The 15,159-nt window shown below is 60.1% G+C and overlaps 1 protein-coding gene across 15 annotated transcripts in view; it reads left to right on the top strand.

The window, feature by feature from the left end:
* ADGRB2 (adhesion G protein-coupled receptor B2) overlaps window positions 1-15,159 on the top strand; it is a 37,118-nt gene that overhangs the window by 17,401 nt on the left and 4,558 nt on the right. For 8 of the 15 annotated variants that reach the window (XM_010348143.3, XM_039473924.2, XM_074380435.1 and 5 more), the window contains 24 exons: window positions 2,092-2,175; window positions 2,465-2,629; window positions 3,813-3,977; window positions 4,591-4,755; window positions 4,839-5,006; window positions 5,082-5,183; window positions 5,329-5,435; window positions 6,284-6,478; window positions 6,657-6,725; window positions 6,801-6,909; window positions 7,207-7,534; window positions 7,910-8,015; window positions 8,203-8,246; window positions 8,510-8,636; window positions 9,068-9,171; window positions 9,284-9,386; window positions 10,080-10,230; window positions 10,413-10,482; window positions 10,909-10,975; window positions 11,138-11,223; window positions 11,521-11,619; window positions 13,660-13,831; window positions 14,192-14,287; window positions 14,652-14,691. In XM_010348143.3, coding sequence (XP_010346445.1) covers window positions 2,092-2,175; window positions 2,465-2,629; window positions 3,813-3,977; window positions 4,591-4,755; window positions 4,839-5,006; window positions 5,082-5,183; window positions 5,329-5,435; window positions 6,284-6,478; window positions 6,657-6,725; window positions 6,801-6,909; window positions 7,207-7,534; window positions 7,910-8,015; window positions 8,203-8,246; window positions 8,510-8,636; window positions 9,068-9,171; window positions 9,284-9,386; window positions 10,080-10,230; window positions 10,413-10,482; window positions 10,909-10,975; window positions 11,138-11,223; window positions 11,521-11,619; window positions 13,660-13,831; window positions 14,192-14,287; window positions 14,652-14,691 — 2,922 coding nt within the window. The remainder of the gene's footprint in view (window positions 1-2,091; window positions 2,176-2,464; window positions 2,630-3,812; window positions 3,978-4,590; window positions 4,756-4,838; window positions 5,007-5,081; window positions 5,184-5,328; window positions 5,436-6,283; window positions 6,479-6,656; window positions 6,726-6,800; window positions 6,910-7,206; window positions 7,535-7,909; window positions 8,016-8,202; window positions 8,247-8,509; window positions 8,637-9,067; window positions 9,172-9,283; window positions 9,387-10,079; window positions 10,231-10,412; window positions 10,483-10,908; window positions 10,976-11,137; window positions 11,224-11,520; window positions 11,620-13,659; window positions 13,832-14,191; window positions 14,288-14,651; window positions 14,692-15,159) is intronic. The other 7 variants (XM_074380439.1, XM_074380438.1, XM_074380442.1 and 4 more) reach the window with 4 other exon arrangements.

Below are 15,159 nucleotides of genomic sequence, written 5' to 3'. Positions count from 1 at the left end.
GAGTGATGGGTGGAGCCCTCCCCAGAAGGCAGGAGGAGGGGGATGCAGGCCCAGGCCTCGGGTCTGGCCTTTGTGGGGAGAAGGGCTGCAAGGAAGTTAGTAGTTGGAGAGGCTGGGCAAAAAGCTGGGGGGCTCTCATGTCGAGGTCATCACTGAGAGAGTGGGCAGAGATGGGCTTGAAGAGAGAGGACGAGGAGCAGTATGGCCACAGCAGGGTAATGAAGAAGGAACGGAGCCGAGAAGGGCCACCGAGAAGCCCCTGGGCACCCAGCGGATGTGGAGCCCCTGAAGCTGTCATGGTGCCAGTTGGCACAGCCGTAGATTTCTTCAGCGGCCTGGGGGTGGGCGTGGAGAGGGTAGTTTGTCACAAGGCTCCAGGGCTGGGGATGGCTGAGCGGGCGTGGCGGAAGGGCTGGGGGAGGGGATCAAGGAGCTGGCAGGCCTGGCCTTGCCACCTCCTCTGTGGTCCCGAGAGAGGCAGGGGCCAAGTGGAATCGCAGATGCGATTCAGAGGGAGTAGGCTCGGGACTGAGGGGTGGCACGTGAGGGGCTGGAAGGAGTGGAGGCTGTGAAGAGAGGGGAGATGATAAAAGTAAACGAGAGCCACTGTCTTATGTATGAGTACTTGCAGTGTGCCAGGCACGGTGCTGAGAGCTTCAGGGCCTTGCCAGCAGGGAGTCCTCACGTGAGTCCTGGGGCTGGAGCATAATGTTGTTTTCCAGAGGATAAAGCAAGGTCAGAGAGGTGAAGAGACGTGCCCAAGGCCACGCAGCTGGTCAGTGTCCACACCCCATTTGGGGATCCAGGGTTAACTTACTCCAGAGCTCTCCTGGGAGTCCAGGTTTTCAGGGACCAGGTGGATCAGGCCCTGGGGCTGGTGGCTGACGTGGAGGGGAAGGCCCGGAGTGGGTGAGACCAAAGGCTGGGCTGGGTGGCAGTTTGGAGCCCCCAGGCAGCAGGTTTGCTCAGGGTGGCAGCTCCTCAAGTTTGGTGAGAAAGAACTGCAGAACCTGGGCTAGGCAGCAGGGGGCAGGAAGAGGCAGCCCTGGTGAGTCCCTTCACACTCAGAGCGCCCGTCCTGTGCTGCCGGCTTTTAGAAATTGGAAGGAACCTGGAGATGGGGGAGAGGAGCACCTAGTGGTCTGGGGACAGCATGCGATGAGCCCATCCTCAGAGGGCCTTCCAGTCATACCTGCTCATGCAGAGGCTGCTGGGCCTTTTCCTTCTGTGCCTCTGTCTCCCCCTCCCTGATACCCTATTGCGGGAGAGGACCCTGATGAGCTCATGTCTGTGTAGGAGGGTTAGGCTTTGGAGGATGGAAGCCTCCAGGGCTGGTAGCGCTTCCAAGGCCTAGATTAGACACACAAGTCAGGGCAGCTGAAGGCCTGGTGAGGCCAAGGTCAAGGTAGCACAGCCCCCTCAAGCTACCTGCTGCTCTCTTGGCCTCAGGGCCAGTGGAAGAAAGGTCTATGGGAGCACCTGCCTTAGGTCCCTTGGGTCTCAGAAGAGTGGCATTCTGACCTGGGCCTCCAGGACAGTCCACTGCTGCTTGGGGAGCACGAATCCTCAGAGATAGGCTCCGGGCCAGAATTGCAGTGGCTCAGCTTGGATGTTTTTTCAGCCCTTAGGAGTCAGTCCAGTGAAGGAGCAAACACAGCTGTGTGCTCTTGGACAAGGCACTTCCCCTGTCTTGCCCTCAGTTTCCTCATCGGTAAACAGAGATAATGGTCTTTCTTTCCAGCGAGAGGGCTAAAGGAGAATGGTATAGGCCAGACTTGGCACAGACGCATTCCCAGAGCTCTTTCATCTGAGTGGCCACTCCCCTCCAATCTCCCCCCATCTGGCTGAGACAAGAGGTGAAAAAGATGGCTGTGAGGCCGGTGGGCTAGTCCCGTGTAGCCTTCTGAGCCTCAGTTTCCTTGTCTGTGAAATAGTGGTGGTGAGGAAGGGGCAGGATGTGATCCTGAGAGAGCATCAGGCTGTTGGTTCCAGGCCCTCAGGCCAAGGGCAAGCAAGGCTGCCCTCGCTGTGCCACTGTGGCAGGACCGAGCTGGCCTTTGCTGAGCCCCTGCCGCCACCTCCGTGTTCCAGGTGAGGAGCCGGAAGAGGAACCGAAGGTGAAAACCCAGTGGCCAAGGTCTGCAGATGAGCCTGGGCTATACATGGCACAGACAGGTAACTCGGGCCGGCCTCCCTTCCTCTGCGGGAGGGGCCCGACTGTGTGCGTCTGATGGTGTATGCGCTTGGTGTGTGCCTGTCTGTCTCTGTCCTGGAGCTCAGTCTCGTCTGTACCACATGAAGCTTGTGGGAAGGGCTGGGTGGCCTCCTGAAGAGCCTGTTACTTGGGGTCAGGGTAGGAGGGTCCCTCTGATGCCTAGCCCACCTTGCTGCCGCTCCCCCTACCCCTATGAGACTGAGTACTTGGGAGGTGCCCCCTGCCGCCGACGCTGTCCCTCTCTCGTAGGCGACCCGGCGGCTGAGGAGTGGTCCCCGTGGAGCGTGTGTTCCCTGACGTGTGGGCAGGGTCTGCAGGTGCGGACCCGCTCCTGCGTGTCCTCCCCCTATGGGACCCTGTGCAGCGGGCCCCTGCGGGAAACCCGGCCCTGCAACAATTCAGCCACCTGCCCAGGTAGGCCCATCCTCCTCCCCACCCCCATCTGCCTGCAGGGTTAGGTCCTGCCTGAGACTCGGGCAGATTAATCTCCAAAATGGTGGGTCGCCTCCTCCTTTCATTCAACAAATGTGGCTGTTCCCCATACCATGCCCAACTCTGCATACCATGCCAGCCCAGCCCAGGGCACTGGGGGCACAGATGGATCAGACCGGGGCCCATGCTACTGGGCCCGGTTCTGGGCACATAATTCCCCCAGTGCCTGTGTCCCGGTAACCAAGGCTCATGTTTTTACCCACTCCGCTCTGGCCATAGCAGCAGCTCACGCACTTTCCCACCTCCCTGCATTTGCTGATTCTTGTCCTACCCTTCCTCCCCTACCTTGGCTATTCAAATTCAGCCTGTCCTTCAAAATCTAAGACAAATGCCACTTCCCTGACCTTCCCCTCCCTCCTTTGGGCTCCCCCTCTCCAGGGAGCCTCCGCTAAGCCTCCATCAGTTGAGTGTGTAGTTGTTAAGGAAATGCATGTGCTTGCTTGAGACAGTAAGGGCAGGGCAGCCTCAGCCAGTCCTGCTCCTTGCTCTCTGAGGGGTGAAGTGGTGCCTACCATGCCAATGGTGCTGTGCATTTAGAGTAGGGCCTACCTGGGAAGGGCTCTTGGTAACTGCGGGTGTGGCAGGAGCTTGCAAAGGCCTGGGGCAAAGCTGTGTTCCAGTGTGTGAGCTCGATGTGTCGGTGTCCATGTAGAGGTTCATGTTTATCTGTGTGTCTATGCGCTTGGGGCTGGGAAGGGCACTTGTCTTGCCCTGAGGACTGCTGTGTTGCATTCAGGCTCTGGGTCTTGGGGTGGAGTGGGGAGGGGTGGAATGGTGTGGATCCTGGGTCATTTCCTAAATTTTCCTGTGGCCCCAGGAGAGGAGGACCCCAGGTTCCCCTCCTAGGTTGGTCCTAGCCTCCTTGTCCAGGCGTCCACAGGGGCTGTCCTATGTGAATTGAGACCAGAAGCCTGTGTCTTGCACATTCCTTCAAAGGGTGGCACCTCGGTGGGGCCCTGAGAGATCTGGGCAAGGAACCCGGGGCAGAGCCAATGAGGAGCGGCCGCAGAGCTGCAGAGCTCCTGATTGGTGGGCGGATGGGCAGGTGCCGGTGGTGGGCGGGGCCATGGTGCTGCCCAGCCACCGGCCACGTGCTTCCTTGCAGTGCACGGCGTGTGGGAGGAGTGGGGGTCCTGGAGCCTGTGCTCCCGCAGCTGCGGGCGGGGGTCCCGGAGCCGGATGCGGACCTGCGTGCCCCCCCAGCACGGCGGCAAGGCCTGCGAGGGTCCCGAGCTGCAGACTAAGCTCTGCAGTATGGCTGCCTGCCCGGGTCAGTAGTGCCCGCGGGCTTCCACGAGGGCGCTGCCCAGCCTGGCGGGAGGGGTCGGGAGACCTGGGGAGGCAGTCAGGTCCAGTGACCTGCTCCTGGGGGCCCCATAAACTTTGACCAAGCATGGGGAGAGTGGAGAAGTATGCTTGCCTGTGTGTGAGGTGACCCCTTAACGCTGACTTGAGTTAGCACCCTGTGACCCTGTCAAAAGCAGGCCGCCCTTTCTCCAAGCCCTGAGCTGCCCTTGCTGGTACTAGCATATTGGTGCATGGCCAGCTGGACTGTGAGAGGACACAAAGCTGGGCTGAAGTGCTGGCAAAGAGCAGAAGACACCCCTGCAGCCCCCTCCCTTAGCTAGAAGTGAGCTGTGCTTGGTGCTAAGAGGAGAGGTGTCCTGTATTTCTGGAGCTGGTAGCAGGCAGGCAGCATGAGGCAGCACTCCACCTGCTCACTCCAGCCTCCCTCATAACCCCCTCCCCTCCCCACTCCAGTGGGTCTGGCCTGGCTCAAATCTGAATGCCTGGCAGGCTCTGGGTCTCCCTCTGGTGCTCCACACCACCAGCCCTCCCACATCCTGCTCAACGGCCACCCCTGCTTGTGTCTCCCCATGCAGTGGAAGGCCAGTGGCTAGAATGGGGTCCCTGGGGCCCATGCTCCACATCCTGTGCCAACGGGACCCAGCAGCGCAGCCGGAAGTGCAGTGTGGCAGGCCCAGCCTGGGCCACATGCACGGGTGCCCTGACTGACACCCGGGAGTGCAGCAACCTCGAGTGCCCAGGTGAGTGCTTGGCACAGCAGTGGCAGGTGGCAGCTCTGGCCCTGGGGGCACCTGGGGCCACTCATGCCTCCCCTCTCCCACAGCCACTGATGGCAAGTGGGGGCCATGGAATGCATGGAGCCTGTGCTCTAAGACGTGTGACACAGGCTGGCAGCGCCGCTTCCGCATGTGCCAGGCCACGGGCACACAGGGCTACCCCTGTGAGGGCACCGGAGAGGAGGTGAAGCCTTGTAGTGAGAAGAGGTGTCCAGGTACTGCCCTAATGACCCTGGGGGGCTGGGGGTCCCAGCTATGGGCCCAGCTGAGCCTTACCCCTGCACCCACAGCCTTCCATGAGATGTGCAGGGATGAGTACGTGATGCTGATGACATGGAAGAAGGCGGCTGCTGGCGAGATCATCTACAACAAGTGTCCCCCGAATGCCTCAGGTAAGGGACAGGTGGCTTTCCCCCACCACCCCCACCCCTGCCATTTTCACTGCCCCCTTCTGCACCCTCAGCCTCTCTGAGGTGTGGAGGGGTGTGGGTGAGAGCTCGGCCTACATGTCCAGCCCTCTGTCCTATCGCCCTGCAGGGTCTGCCAGCCGCCGCTGTCTCCTCAGTGCCCAAGGCGTGGCGTACTGGGGGCTGCCCAGCTTTGCTCGCTGCATCTCCCACGAGTACCGCTACCTGTATCTGTCAGTGAGTACGCCCCGCTGGGCTGGGGCACCGCAGGATCTGTCTCAAACTCTGCTAGGGGGTGGAGGGAGCGTGATTCTCACTCATTCCCACGTGCCTTGGCATATGCTGTGCCCACTTCTGCCTGGCTATGCCTCTCCTTGTCTGGCAAACTCCTACTCATACCTCAAGGTCTGACTCCCAAGTGTCTTCTTTTATTCCTGATACCTACCTCTGTGCTCCTGCAGAATGAGCTCCTCAGTCATTAGGTGCTCATCCAAGTGTCTGTGTGTGCTGCTAGACTGGGGCCTCCTGGAAGGCAGGGGAAAAGTTGAATTTATTTTTGTGTCCCCAGCGCCCAGCCCAGGGCCAGTCGTGGGGTAAGAGTAGTGTCAGCAAATGTGTGTACATGTTTGACTGTAACTGGGTTTTAATTGTGTGAATGCATTTAGAACTTGTGTTGAGAGAGAGAAAGAGAGAGAGACTGTGTGCATGTGCGTGTTGCGTGTGTGTGCATGTGTGTCTGTGCACCCACACACAAGCTCATTACACTCCAGAATGTACATGACCCCTTCGGGCTGGGGAGGTACCCTGTTCCCATACTGTGCTTCTGTCTTTTATATGTACATCTGAGCACCTTTTTTCTCTAGGTGTTTCTATTTCTGTCTTTTTAAAAGTACCTTTGGGATTCTCTCTCTTTATGAGTCTCTTTCTTGGACTCTGTGTCCCCTGTGCGCCCCTTTGAGCCTCTCTGACCCTTTCCCCCTTTCTCTCCCGTGGATGCAAGCAGTGGGTGGACTGGAGTGGGATGGGCCCGGGTCTGGTTCCAGCTCCTGACACTTCAGTGACTGCGGTCCCCTCGTCACCTACAGCTTAGGGAGCACCTGGCCAAGGGGCAGCGCATGCTGGCGGGTGAGGGCATGTCGCAGGTGGTGCGAAGCCTGCAGGAGCTACTGGCCCGGCGCACCTACTATAGTGGGGACCTGCTCTTCTCTGTGGACATTCTGAGGAATGTCACTGACACCTTTAAGAGGGCCACCTATGTGCCCTCGGCTGATGATGTGCAGGTACCACCTGGGAGGAAGGAGGGTGGAGGGTGGAGGGTGGAGAAGGCCCAAACTGAGGGGGGAGGCCAGGCCCCTAGGCAGAGTCTGCTGCAGGGGCGGCAAGTGTGGCTGTAGTGGGGGAGCCGCCTGTTCCCTGGGGTTCGGACCCCCTGCCGCTCATTCATTGCTCTCTCCCCAGCGCTTCTTCCAGGTGGTGAGCTTCATGGTGGACGCGGAAAATAAGGAGAAGTGGGACGATGCTCAGCAGGTGCGGGGCACAGATGCCAGCTTCTCCTCTTGGGACCTACCCCGCCTTGCACCCTTACACACTCTCTGTCCCCAGGTGTCTCCTGGCTCTGTGCACCTGCTCCGTGTCGTGGAGGACTTCATTCACCTGGTGGGCGATGCTCTCAAGGCCTTCCAGAGCTCTCTGATTGTCACGGACAACCTGGGTACAAGGAGGCAGGCAGGGGAGGGGGTCCTGAATGTGGCAGAACTCAGGAGGACCTGTCTTTCCTCTATCTAACCCTATATTTGTATCTTTCTCTCCACATTCCATCCTCTCCTTCATCTGTGTTGTCTGTTTCTCTGTGTACATCTTGCTGTCTCTGTGTTTGGACCAAATTCCGTGTCCACATCTACCTTTCCTGGTATGTGTCTCCCCTACATCTGTCTCTTCCCCTGGTCTACCCTGCCACTCTTTGTCTCTGCCCCTCTGTCTGTCTCTGCCCACCCTTCTCCCACTGCAGTGATCAGCATTCAGCGAGAGCCTGTCTCAGCTGTGTCCAGCGACATCACGTTCCCCATGCGGGGCCGCCGGGGCATGAAGGACTGGGTGCGGCACTCAGAGGACCGCCTCTTCCTGCCCAAGGAGGTGCTCAGCCTCTCCTCCCCAGGGAAGCCAGCCACATCTGGGGCATCAGGCAGCCCTGGCAGGGGGAGGGGCCCAGGAACGGTGCCCCCTGGCCCGGGCCACTCCCATCAGCGCCTCCTCCCAGCAGACCCTGATGAGTCCTCCTACTTTGTGATCGGTGCTGTGCTCTACCGCACCCTTGGCCTCATCCTGCCGCCCCCCAGGTGAGTCCTGGGGATGGGTGGATGGGGCTGCTGAGGGTCCAGGAAGGCCCAGGTAAGAACAGGGAGCACTGAGCCGGTGCTGGCTGCTGAGAGATCCGTGGCAGCCTCCTGCACCTTCAGGGACCCCTTGCCTGGCTCTGGACACATGTGCTTCTCAGATACGTCCATGCTGCTTCCGGAGGCTGGGCTGCCATCCAGAGGGTGATGGACAGAGCTCTAGACCTCACCTGAAGTCCTGGACCCCACTGAGCTAGGCCTTCCTCTGGACTTTGGCTCCCTGGAAGCCTCTGGCCCCCCCCATCCAAAGCGGCTTCAGGGTTTCTGACTGGGCTTGGCACCCACTGGCAGGAACTGACTTCAGCGTCTGTTCCCCAGGCCCCCACTGGCTGTCACATCCCGGGTGATGACAGTGACTGTGCGGCCCCCTACCCAGCCTCCAGCTGAGCCCCTCATCACAGTGGAGCTCTCCTACATCATCAATGTGAGTGGAGGTCCACGCAGGAACCTTGGGCGCACCCCAGCCTGGGCAGCTAGAGGCCTGTCTCTGGCCCTGACGGTGGACTGAACCTTGGACCTATGTGGGAGCTGCTGTGGCCCCCACGGCATGGGCGGTGGTCGGCGCTGGTGACTTTTCCTCCCTAACTGTACTCATGTCTTCTGCTCCCCAGGGCACCACGGATCCCCATTGTGCCAGCTGGGACTACTCCAGAGCGTGAGTTGGGTGGCTCCTCTGGCTGAGGAAGGGAGCAGCCCTAGGGCCCCTTATCAGGAAAGAGTCTCTTGCCTGAAAGGCAAGAGGGATTTTTGGTGCCATCCTAGCCTAAGGGGTCAAGAACCTTTCCTGGGAGCCCTTGCTGTGGCCTTGTGCATATGGCCTTATGTGGATTTAGCCTGTCCTTGGGCAGTGGCCAGGACAGGGGGCGGGGCCACGTAGCTTGCCTGGAGCTCATTCCATCTCTTCCGTCCCTACCCAAGAGATGCCAGCTCAGGAGACTGGGACACTGAGAATTGCCAGACCCTGGAGACCCAGGCAGCTCACACCCGCTGCCAGTGCCAGCGCCTGTCCACTTTTGCTGTGCTGGCCCAGCCACCCAAGGACTTGGTGAGTGGAATGGAGGTGCCTGGGCTGGACAAGACAGGAGGCCCTGGGCTTCCAGCAGCCATCAGTGATGGTGTTGGCAGGCGCCCGGGTGATCCTGAATGTGCATCCGCAGGTGCGCTTGTGGGAGTGCACTTGGATGTCTGTGCCCCTGGGATTGTGCTCACAGCAGGGATACTTGCCTGGAGGTGTGCAGCAGTGACCGGATGTATGTGTGTGTGCGTGTCTGGTTGCGTGTGGAAGAGTGTGGTGACTGAGTATAAATATGAGTCCACGTGGGTACCCAGGTCTGCTCTGTGCAGCATGAGTACAACGGCAGGAAGGCGTTGCCCTTCTCTCTGTGGGTATGCCAGTCTGTGCTAGATGAGGGGACAGGGGCCCCTGCAGCCACCCTCTTCCAGCAACCCATCTGACCGTCTGCCCGTCTCCTCTAGACCCTGGAGCTGGCGGGCTCCCCCTCGGTCCCCCTTGTGATCGGCTGTGCAGTGTCCTGCATGGCGCTGCTCACCCTGCTCGCCATCTATGCCGCCTTTTGGAGGTAGGCCTGACACCTGCCTCTGGTGGGGGTGGGGTGGGGCGGGAGGTGGCCAGCCACACCAGGTCGGGTGGGGCAGCCAGCGCCTCTGTCCCTGCTTGCTGTACCCCGGCAGGTTCATAAAATCTGAACGCTCCATCATCTTGCTGAACTTCTGCCTGTCCATCTTGGCATCCAACATCCTGATCCTCGTGGGCCAGTCCCGGGTGCTGAGCAAGGCAGGTGCAGGCTGCCAGGGCTGCCAGGGGTGTGAGTGGGGGAAGGGGCGGAGAGCACGCAGTGTGTGTGTTTGCTTGTACGTCCCTCGAGGTGGCGTGTGAGCGCCCCATGTTGGGATGAATGTGTGTGAAATAGTGTGTGAGACCATATGTGAGGACTTGGAGAGGAGGTGTGTACTTGAGTGAGGAACTTCTGTGAACATCAGTAAATGTGTGTGTGAGCTGAGCACCGGGTGTGTGTTGGGCAGGTGGCATTGGGCCTCCTCGTGTCTGTGAGCATGTGGGAGCCTGCGCGAGGCCTCTTTTGCCACCTGCCTGTGGATGACTGGTGCAGACTGTTCCCCATGCCCCCTTGGCCTTCTCTGCACAGCGCCAGCACTGTGCATGCCGGGCATGGGCCCTGCCCGGCTGTGACGTGGCAGGTGCTCACGTCTATCCCCCTCCCTGCCAGCCCCGTCTGTGTGTGGGCGGCCTGCCCACCCGCCTCCCTGGATGCCGAGTGCTGTGTGTGTCACCAGGCCCATGTCGTGCTGTGTGTGGGTGCAGGAAGGCGGGGGTGCCTGGCAGGGCTCTGTGGGGGGCGGGGCTCAGGTGGGCGGCCGTGGCAGCGCCCAGCAGCGGGCGTGGGAAGCCCGGCACCTCCTGCCCTGGCGGCTGCTCAGGGCCACTCCCTCCCATTCCCTCTCCCTGCAGGGCGTGTGCACCATGACGGCTGCCTTCCTGCACTTCTTCTTTCTCTCCTCCTTTTGCTGGGTGCTTACCGAGGCCTGGCAGTCCTACCTGGCTGTCATTGGGCGGATGCGCACCCGCCTCGTTCGCAAGCGCTTCCTCTGCCTGGGCTGGGGTGAGCAGGGCCAGTGCTGGACTCTGCTGCTGGGCCTTGGTGGGCAGGGGCAGCAAGAGAGGTTCAGCTTTGGCCCTGGCCCAGCTCTCTGGGCACAGGGGTCAGCTGGGCTGGGAGTCTGGGAGAACGAGGGGGCCCTGAAGACCCACAGCTGTCTCACTCTGGTGCCCCCACTCCCCCAGGTCTGCCTGCCCTGGTGGTGGCCGTGTCTGTTGGCTTTACCCGAACCAAAGGATACGGTACATCCAGCTAGTACGTGGGCCTCCCATGGTGGGCAGTAGGGGTTAGTGGATCTGTGAGGGAACTGGACTGGGCAGCTGGCTGAAATCCTGGCCCACGCCTGTTGTGGGTCTTTGGGCAAATTCCTCCCATTTCTGAGCCTCAGTTTCCCTGACTGAGGGGATGTGCTGGGACTGGGTCATCCCTAAGGGACTGTTTAGCTCAGGAGTCAGCCTTGTTTCATCCCCATGAGAGCACTGGGGGATGAGCCTGATGTTCTGGACCTCTGTTGGAGGGGAAACCAAGGCTCAACCGGAGCCAGTGGCTCACTCTCACCATCTGGGGCTCAGACGGCACTGGTGATGTGGGCTTGGGAGCCTGGGAGGACTGAGGGGTGGTGTTTGAGGGTAGGGAGGGAGCCTACTGGGTGTCTGACACCCCTCTTCTCCCCCACCCCAGCTGCTGGCTCTCCCTGGAGGGCGGCCTGCTCTACGCCTTTGTGGGCCCTGCAGCCGTCATTGTCCTGGTACGTGCCCAGTTCAGCATCCTGGAAGGGGCATGGCCCCAGAGGGTCATCCTGTTTCTCCCTCTACCTCCTCCTTGCACTCCAGCTCCCACGTGGGGATTTCCCTGCCAGGAGGGCACCTGGTGATCCTGTCTCCCCTACTCCACTCCACTGGGCCCCCAGGTGAACATGCTCATCGGAATCATCGTTTTCAACAAGCTCATGGCACGTGATGGCATCTCCGACAAATCCAAGAAGCAGAGGGCCGGGTAAGGGGAGGGCCTCTGAGACTTCACCTTTCTGGAAATGGTGCAGGGAGGGAGGGACGTGGGTGCTCTCGGAGACTCAGGGCTCGATGATGCAACCGGGGCTCCCCAACCTTGGTGCATCAAGGTTGCAGGCAAGGTGGGCACCCAGAGTGCTCAGCCGCAGCCCCTCACCCACCCTAACCCAGCTCTCTCTCTCTCGTCTGCCCTCCCCTCCCACCCAACTCGGGGCTCACTCTGCCCCATCTCCCGGCTTCCCGTGTGTTTCCCCCCTTCTCCCATGTCTGTGCCGCCCCCGAGGTCGGAGCGGTGCCCCTGGGCCAGCCTGCTCCTCCCCTGCTCAGCGTGTGGAGCGGTCCCCAGCCCCCTGCTCAGCTCAGCCTCGGCCAGGAACGCCATGTTAGTCGTGCCCCCTGGGGGGCGGTGGGGATGGGTGGGGCAAAGGAATTGGGGGGGCAGTGCCCATGGTGGGGGGAGGAGGAGGGATACCAGCCCAGTGCCCTGGAAAGCTTGCCCATTCCTGCCAGCCGCCACACACTCTCAAGGGCTCAGCAAGAGGTGGCCAAGGCGATGAGGAGTGGATGTCTGTGCCTCCCACAGGTGCCCAATTCCTTCGCCCACCCTTGGATCCCGCCCCTGCCCCCACTTCCAAATTAATGTTCTATCCTGCATAGCCCCACACCCCCAACCTTCAGAGGCTCAGACAATCTTAAGCCCTTAGAATTTTTGAGCTATAGAACCTTAGAATTAGAATGATAGAATCTTAGAATAAGACAATCAGAAGCTAAGAATGTTAGAATGAGTGAATCATCGAGTCTTATCATCTGTCATAGAATCGGAGACTTAGCATTTCAGAGGCATTGAATCTCACACCCCATTGGAGACAGAGAATCATGGAGGTAGAGAACGATTTCACTGAGACCCCCGCCCAAGCATCTGAGAATCTTAAAATCCCAGCTATGTGAGGGCAAAAGGAATCCACAAGACCTTGGGCTCAATCTCCCACCCAGGGCCAGAAATCCATCCCAGCCTCCCTGACCAGTGAGGTCCAGCTTTACCTTGCACACCTCCAGGGTCAGGGAGCTCAGGGCGTCTGGAGGCAGCTGGCACGGTCACTGTGAAGCTCCCTCTGTCTTGGGCATGCCGTCTGCCTCCCTCACCCCGTCTGCACTAGCTGTTTCAATGCTTGAGCTTTGGAGTCGGTCAAGCTGTGTTTGTATCCAACTGTGCCTCTCCCTGCCCAGCTGGGCACACTCCAGTTTCCTCATCTGTAAATTGGGATAATAATCCCCGTGCCTGTTAATTGGAGTTGTTTTGATCACTATTTGAAGTAATATATGTAAAGTGTTCAGTGTAGGGCCTGGTGGAGAATTGGTGGTTAATCAGCATAGCTCTTATTACTGTGATTAGACCCGCTCTTGGTCTTGGCTCCACCTCCAGGGGCTTCAGAGCCCACTGTGCCTGCCCCCTGCCAGGCTGAACAGCCCTGAACTGCTCTTCCTAGGGCAGGGCTTGGCCCCCTGCCCGTCTCTCTGCCTTGGCCTCCCCCAGCTGTCTCTGTGGAATGGTGCCACCCTCTGCCTTGCCCAGAGCTGTGCCTGACTCTCCCGCCAGGGGGTGTTTGTGAAGGAGAGTGGGCTGAGTGTGGCACCTGGCCCGGGAGGGTATGGTGGCCCTGCTGTCCCTCATGTGCTATAGCAGGTGGGGGAGGGGTGGGAATGGTTTGAATGCCAGGCCCATTGTTCTGCACTCGCCTGGCAGGGAGGCCGGGGAGGTGTAGGTCTGGTCCAGCCCCAGCTCTGATCCTTCTGACCAGGGCTCTGAGCAGTCCCTGGGAGCCTGGCACCTTCTCTGTGTGTTGCGGGGAGTTCTGCTTCACTGGTCCTGGCCCCCCATCTTCTCCCTGAGGATTTGTGCTCAGGCATCCCCCCACCAACCCCCGTGTGCTCTGCCTGTTGACTCTTTCTGACTAGGTGTCGCATGCACTCTCTCACTGTGGCTATTGTCTCTTTTCCCTCTTCGTCTGCCTCTCCCCAGCCTCCCCAGTTAGGCTCTGGGGATGCCGTCCAGGCCTGTGCATTTTTCAAACCCCTTCAGGTGATTCTGTGCAAGTTGGAGCTGAAATAGCAACTGCCTCTGTCTCCCTTCTCTTCTCTCTCCCTTTCTACTGTCTGTGGCTCGGTCCCACTGCGTCTGCGTGTCCATCTCCACCTTCCTGGTCCCTGCTCTGACCCTGTGGTTCTCTGCTTTCTGCCTCTGTCCGTTTCTCTGGCTCTAGCTCCTCAGCCCCTCTCTGCTTGGGGACGTTACTGAGGCCCTGGGGTTTGGGGCCCTCCCAGTCTTGGGCAGTTGAAGGGCTCCAGCTGAGTGGAGGCCTAGGTTCAAGCCATCCTGTCCTCTGGAGTGTCACTCTGATGGGCTCTGCCCCTGTCCCCTCAGGGCCTCACTCTGGAGCTCCTGCGTGGTGCTGCCCCTGCTGGCGCTCACCTGGATGTCTGCCGTCCTGGCTATGACAGACCGCCGTTCCGTCCTCTTCCAGGCCCTCTTTGCTGTCTTCAACTCCGCGCAGGGCTTTGTCATCACTGCTGTGCACTGCTTCCTGCGCCGAGAGGTGGGGCTGGGCCTCTCCCACCCCTGTGTGCCCACCACACTGTGCCAGGCCTCTGGCTTCTCGCCACTGTGCAGACCAGGAGGATTGAGGCCCTGACCGGGGTGCTTCAGGCCCCAGCTGGGCAGCCCTTGGTGTGGAAGCTGATGGCCCGGAGTACCCACCACTGTTCCCTAGCCTTATCCTTGGCCTTCTGGGTCTCCTTCTCCCCTTGCACCCCGCCCAGGCGTCATCACCTTCCCCAAGGCTGGATGTGCTGCCTTCTTTCCACGCTTACCTGGGCGTCTGGGTGGGGAAGCACAGCCAGCTGTGGCCGGGGGCCCTGCAGTGGCCTCAGGCCCAGCAGGCGCCTTCTGTCCCCAGGTCCAGGATGTGGTGAAGTGCCAGATGGGCGTATGCCGGGCTGATGAGAGCGAAGACTCCCCTGACTCGTGTAAGAATGGGCAGCTGCAGATCCTGGTGAGTTAGGGGGCCTGGCCAGGGCCTGGGTGGATTCTGGGCACCCCCCACCTGAGTCCTCCTGCCCTAGACCATTCACCTTCCCCATCCATGGTAGCACTGGGACAGAGATCGGGTTTGATTCGGTCTTAGCCACTAACACCTGGGTGGCATTGGGCAAGTCCTTCGCCAGTTCAGTTTTCCCAGCCATCAGGTAGGGCTGGGGTAGACCTTGCCTGGGCTCCGACGGGCCATGGGCTATGGGCAGCGGGCAGCCCTCAGGCAGGCAGACTCGGCAAAGCTGGCTGGGGAGGGCCTGAGCCCTCTCCCGCCCTGATACATTAATCCTCCCTCTGCCCACCTGCCCCTCCCTCTCCGCCTATAGTCAGACTTTGAAAAGGATGTGGATCTGGCTTGTCAAACAGGTGAGTGTGCCGTGGCAGAGCTGAGAATGGCCCTGGGGTTGGAGAAGAAGGGGAGGCCCCAAGTCCCAACATGGGAGCCCCTGATGGAGTTCTGGCTGCTGGAGTCCAGCTTCGAAGTTAGACAGCCCTGAGCTGGATGCAAGGCTGCGAATGTCCCTTACTGTATGGCCCTGGGCGAACAACCTGCCCCTCTAAGCCTCCGTTAACACACCTGTAAATGAGAGAATACTGTCCTCCCAAGGGCAGGTGGGAGGCTCAGGGGCATGCATGAATCAGGGGACTTCGCGTCCTTAGCAGGACCCCTGGCACAGAATGTTGTGTTATTATATCATTTCCAGATTCTTGCCAGAATCTCTTTCCAGTTCTGTCTCTTGGGGAGTTGCTGCCCAGGGAGGTGGGAAGACAAAGCCCTTTGACAGTCCTGGGCTGTGGGGTCAAGGTCAGGACCTGCACCAGGACTCGGGGAGC

The sequence above is a fragment of the Saimiri boliviensis genome, chromosome 11 (assembly GCF_048565385.1).
Source record: "Saimiri boliviensis isolate mSaiBol1 chromosome 11, mSaiBol1.pri, whole genome shotgun sequence".
In the NCBI taxonomy this organism is placed as follows: Eukaryota; Metazoa; Chordata; class Mammalia; order Primates; family Cebidae; genus Saimiri; species Saimiri boliviensis.
This window is presented reverse-complemented; position numbering and strand designations above follow the sequence as displayed.